General features: G+C 37.7%; 2 protein-coding genes across 4 annotated transcripts in view; one reads left to right on the forward strand and one right to left on the reverse strand.

Moving 5' to 3' along the window:
- The window catches only part of LOC137997381 (transmembrane and coiled-coil domain-containing protein 4-like), an 80,798-nt gene that overhangs the window by 36,051 nt on the left and 39,747 nt on the right, over window positions 1–5,000 (reverse strand). For 2 of the 3 annotated variants that reach the window (XM_068843336.1, XM_068843339.1), the window contains 4 exons: window positions 3,029–3,161; window positions 2,664–2,758; window positions 2,342–2,485; window positions 553–672 (listed from right to left, as the gene is read on the reverse strand). In XM_068843336.1, the coding sequence (XP_068699437.1) occupies window positions 553–672; window positions 2,342–2,485; window positions 2,664–2,758; window positions 3,029–3,161 (492 nt within the window). The remainder of the gene's footprint in view (window positions 1–552; window positions 673–2,341; window positions 2,486–2,663; window positions 2,759–3,028; window positions 3,162–5,000) is intronic. The other variant, XM_068843337.1, reaches the window with a different exon arrangement.
- LOC137994207 (uncharacterized) overlaps window positions 4,927–5,000 on the forward strand; it is a 2,831-nt gene continuing 2,757 nt past the window's right edge. The window contains exon 1 of the mRNA XM_068839842.1: window positions 4,927–5,000. This exon is cut by the window's right edge and continues 237 nt beyond it. Within this exon, the coding sequence (XP_068695943.1) occupies window positions 4,927–5,000 (74 nt within the window).

The following is a 5,000-nucleotide window of genomic DNA, read 5'->3' on the forward strand; positions in this document are numbered from 1 at the left end:
TTTGTGGCCCTCTTATATCCTCTCTGTAAGAGACCTTATTCAGACAATACTTGACTTGAAACTCACTCGAGAAGCACTCGAAAACCCACAAAAAAAACAAATATGGCAGAAGGTAAGCAAGCCTGTGCTTTGGACTGCTGACCCAATTCCTTTCCAAGGTTTGGTGTGGATGCTGGTTACTTTCTTGTTGTGCTTTTTAATTATAGATTGCATATTGTCCATACAACTGTAGCTGACCTTGACGTTGTTTTAGTTAAAAAGGCTGTGATATTTATGATGTCGTGGGAAATGTCTAGAGATTAGTTTGAGAAATGTTCTGCAGATACTACAGGCGATACTACAAGGAACTACATCGGATTTATTAAATACTGTCTGATGAGTGCGTAAGCACGAAACTCGGAGTAACAGTGAATCATGTGTTGGTTTCATTAGCCTCACCTTTCTACGATTTAGCTCTACACTTATGTATATTGAGCACTATTTAACAGTGTTGGTAGCCTTATTATTATTAGTCTGCTTATTATTATTATTATTATTATTATTAGTCCCAACCTTGCGTATCATCAGGCACCCAGCCAGACACTGCTACTGCAAGATGCAATTGTTCACCTTTTCCAAGTTGCTCAAATTCAAACTCTTCAATCTGACCAATTCTTCTCCTCAATCGGTACCCTTAATTAAATATTTCAAAGTAACGTTATCCATTTAATAGAGTAAGGCCTCCATTTAATCACTACAATAAACCCTGTATAAGGTTTATAAACATCATCCTAGTTTTATTTTGAGCTTCATTAGCCATCTTGTGCAAAACGTAGTTTAATCACGACAATAAACCCTGTATAAGGTTACCCATTGCTGATCATGCTGATTTGCATCACTTATTAACAAAGTCCAAGCAAAGGATCCAGAAAATAGCCTGACTTCTGGCTACATTGTTTTTTCTAACTTTGTGGTTTTGGGCAAGCAAAGAATACATAAAGATACACATACATTGGCTGCAGTGTTACATCATATCTATTCTCTCTGAGCATTGGTTCCTAGGTTGCCTTAACCCATTGTCTCCTGGAAGTGATCGAGACTTAACAAAATGATTTGAATGGTCTGAGGAGTCAATAGGTAAATCAGTGAAAAATAAGGCCCCCTCCATTAACCCATTGATGCCTGGGAGTGAGACAAAACAAATGTCATGCGTTTTATACATGAGCCTCTAGCTTGGATACTGAGGGCAACCTCAATCCTACGCAATGACTTTAATAAATTGATTGATTGATTGATTGTCTAATGCCACACAATTTGAATTGTCATCTGGGGGAGTCCTATGGTGCTTGAGACGTATCAAACTTTGCCTATTGTTATGGTTTAAATTTGCATGATGAAAAGAAACTATACCATTGTCGGCAAGCCGTCGGAAACAACTCTGATTATCACAACTTTTCACTTTTGAGTGATTTCGACTTAGTAGTAGTGTTACTGCTCTCACTGGAACTCTCTCAGTCCGCATTTGTAAAGGACGTTGGTCTAATTTTCTGTTTTAAACTTCAAAAAACATTTTGAAAAACTATTCACGAAGACAATTGCGAATGGATTGATAGTCGAGTGCCCCGCTCCTCTTGATCTGCCATTTTACCAAATACTAGCACAATCAGCATTCAATGACCATTAAGCAACCGACAGGAAAATTTGAAGACACTCATTCTCTGCTGTTGTCACGAAGATTTTTTTCCTTTCAACACTTTGCAGAAGAACTTGAATGAAAGATGAGGAAAACTAATGTTTTACTTTATTTCACAGCTTCTTTTTCATGGTCACCTACTTTTTCTCGTAGTTATTGTTTTGTGCTTTTTGGAATGATATTTGACATTAGTTGTGTAAAAGTAATAAATCTCTCTTCCATGCCCATGTGAATTCTTTGTTGTGAAGCAAATCTTTCCTTCCATCCCCAGGGTTCACTTTGGCAAATTCCCAGCCACACCCTTAATTGTGGATATTGTCACATCTGACATCCAACGAAGATTTTAAATTTTGCTCTTGACAATTAGCTACGCCTCAATTCTGAAAATCTTTCGTTTCAGTAATAAGAGCCTCCAAGGTGAAAACAAAAGAAATGACCATAAAAGAGGTGTTAAGCTGTGCTATTGTCTGACCAAAATTCAAACCCAAAGTTTGATATGAAGTCAATGTGTTAACTAATTAACACAACCTTTCCATTTTCTTTCAAGATTCTTTTGGGAAAAGCTTTTAAGGTAATCAGATAAATAATTATAATTAACGTAGTATTAAATGAAATAGGATTAAAGATAAAACTCCCAAAAGAATGTGCCACAAAATTGATCCAGCTCACCAGTTAACCCAGCTCCAGCAGCTCCAAATATGGATGCAATAAATGCTAAGCCTGCTGTGGTACTTAGAACGGCAGCACTGCCGGCACCAAGAACTGCACCAGCACCAGCAGCTATTAGAGGTGCTGCAAGACCTCCAGTCAAACCTATCAAACACAGCAAACATTGACAATACTTTGATAGGACATAATTTAAGTTAAGTTAACATGACCCTCTTATGAACAGCATAAATTAGGGAAATCACTGTTTCACTTCATCAGCATGCAAGCAATTTAGTTTTCAAGTAAAAATTATTAATATATACATGTAAGTCCCACAACATACCAATCAAAGCTCCACCCCCCAGAGCTCCCAGAGCAATGACAACAGCCTTCTTTCTTTTCTTTTTAACTTCCTTTTTTTGCAACTCAGGATCTTCACTGAAAAATAAGTAAATACAAGTGATAAGTATGTATATGGTAGATGGTCTCTTCAATTGCTACTTTCCACCATTCTACAATCTTGGTCTAGAAGTACCCCTGATTGTAGCTTCCACGACACTGACTTAGATTATTATAGTGTATTGACTGTAAAAAGGCATCTTCCATTCAAGGTACGGTATTTTAAGCAAATTTCAGATTTAAAGAGATCCATGGAACAAGTAAAACTAATTAATTAAAACATCATTATGATATCATCCGCATCTTTACCATGTTTTAAAATCCTTCAGTTGCTTTAATCTTTCAACAAGTACATTTTCAGAATTTTCAAGCTCTGAATGTCCTACAACAAGCTGGTCACCAAGGCTGAACATCAAAACTCTTAACCTTGCATCATATTCACCTGTTAAATGAGAGCAATTAAAATCAACAAACTATATAGTAAATAGTTTGGGCAGTAATTAGTGTGTGACCTCTCCAAAGTCCTTTTGCAAAGCTCATGTGCAAGAAAATGAGGCTAAATTATTTTCTTGCTGCCTGAGCTTACAAAAGATGCGTAAAATTAAGTTCTCACACCCTCAATGGGGGACCGGTGTCTGACACTTGCAGACTAACCCTAGATCTGAGTTACTGAAAGCTAACTGCTGTTTTAAAATGGGTGCTTAGCTTAATTAAATACTGTTCAATAGTGCTATTTGTAGGCAGTCTGCGTTTGTCATACACCTATAGGGGACTTGGCATGAGGAGAAACAACCTCATTCGAGGGTCAGCTTTCATTACCACCCTAAAGGGAGTGAGGGAAGAACTAGGACTCATAAGTCGTATTGACAAAGATGTCAAAGAGGTGACCACCGGGCCAACAGATTTCAAAGCCAAATTTCCAGCACTCTTCAGCGGACTGTGAAAGCTTAAGACTGAATGCCACTGTTATGTTTTTAAAATTGCTGACATCTTTGCATTACCTTCTAGACTTTCCAGATCATTCTTGATTACTTTTAAGTTCACAATGTAATTAAAATTACATTGTGTTGTCTGGAACATTCTTGAATATTTAATTAGATTGTTTTTTTTTTGCCTCAGCATAATTTCAAACAACTGAAACTGGGTGGCTCTGCAAGTAAATTCTTTTCCTTCACAACATATTTGAGGCCACTTCAAAACCAAAATCCTCCATTATGGCAATGTTGCGAACGGGAGTATCGAGTGTGATTACTCAAGTGTGAGGGAGGTCGTATTTCAAGTGTTTTCAAGTCTGTGTTATAGTTGGTGGGAGTGTGCACTATTTATGGGTCAATGAGTCAATGAGTTAGTGCAGTTAACCAAACCGTAAAATGAAAGCTAGAATTTCAGAGAGTGCTTAGGCCTAATCACTGACACGAGGGCTTAGGTTTATCAATAAATTATTGCTATATTGATTGTGAGTCTCATTGACTTATGACTCAGTGACTCATTGATTTATTGACTCATAAAACATGGGACCTCAGTTAGCAGAGGCCATATTTTAAAGCTGAAGATTGAAACTGTACAGCTCTGTGAAGACTACATTCATTTGGTATTAAAGTTCCTTGTGCATCCCTGCATTCCGTCAGTTAGTAGACAAACAACCTCTAAACATCAAACTCGTAACATTGGGGGCCTGTCCGGGAGAGGAATTCTACTGTTTCGACCTCTGCTGTAACCAGGAAAGGATTGCATTTGGAAAGAAGTTGCTGTGCGAAAAAGTTTTCAAGTGTTAGCACGATATAGGAGATAGAAAAATTTACAACTTGGAAAAGAGTTTGGATTAGAAGGAGAAAAGCTACTCCAGTTTGTGAGAGAACAAGAGGAATTAGAACAAAAGAAACAAGAACAAGAAAGAGAGGAAAGGATTCGAAAAGAGGAAAAAGAAGAAAAATTGAGACAATTGGAGGAAAAAAAGGAGCGTGAACAAGAAGAGAAAAAGGACAGACGTAGACGAGATTACGAAGAGAGAGAAGCAATGGGACATGAAAGGGAAATTAGAAAATTAGAGCAGGAAGCAGAATTACTGAGAAAAAAAGAGGTTATTGAGCTGGCGAGGAGTGAACACAAGTTGGAAATTGCTTGTCTAACTGCAACGGATGCTGACGGTCATCCTGCACAGAGAGAGAGAGGACAATTAAGCTAAATCTCCAAAACTCCCTGCCTTTATGGACGGCAATGATGATTTAGATGCCTATTTGCAGAGATTCGAGAGATTTGCTACTACAGCTAAGTGGCAGAA

Source organism: Montipora foliosa, chromosome 3 (genome assembly GCF_036669935.1).
Source record: "Montipora foliosa isolate CH-2021 chromosome 3, ASM3666993v2, whole genome shotgun sequence".
Classification (NCBI taxonomy): Eukaryota; Metazoa; Cnidaria; class Anthozoa; order Scleractinia; family Acroporidae; genus Montipora; species Montipora foliosa.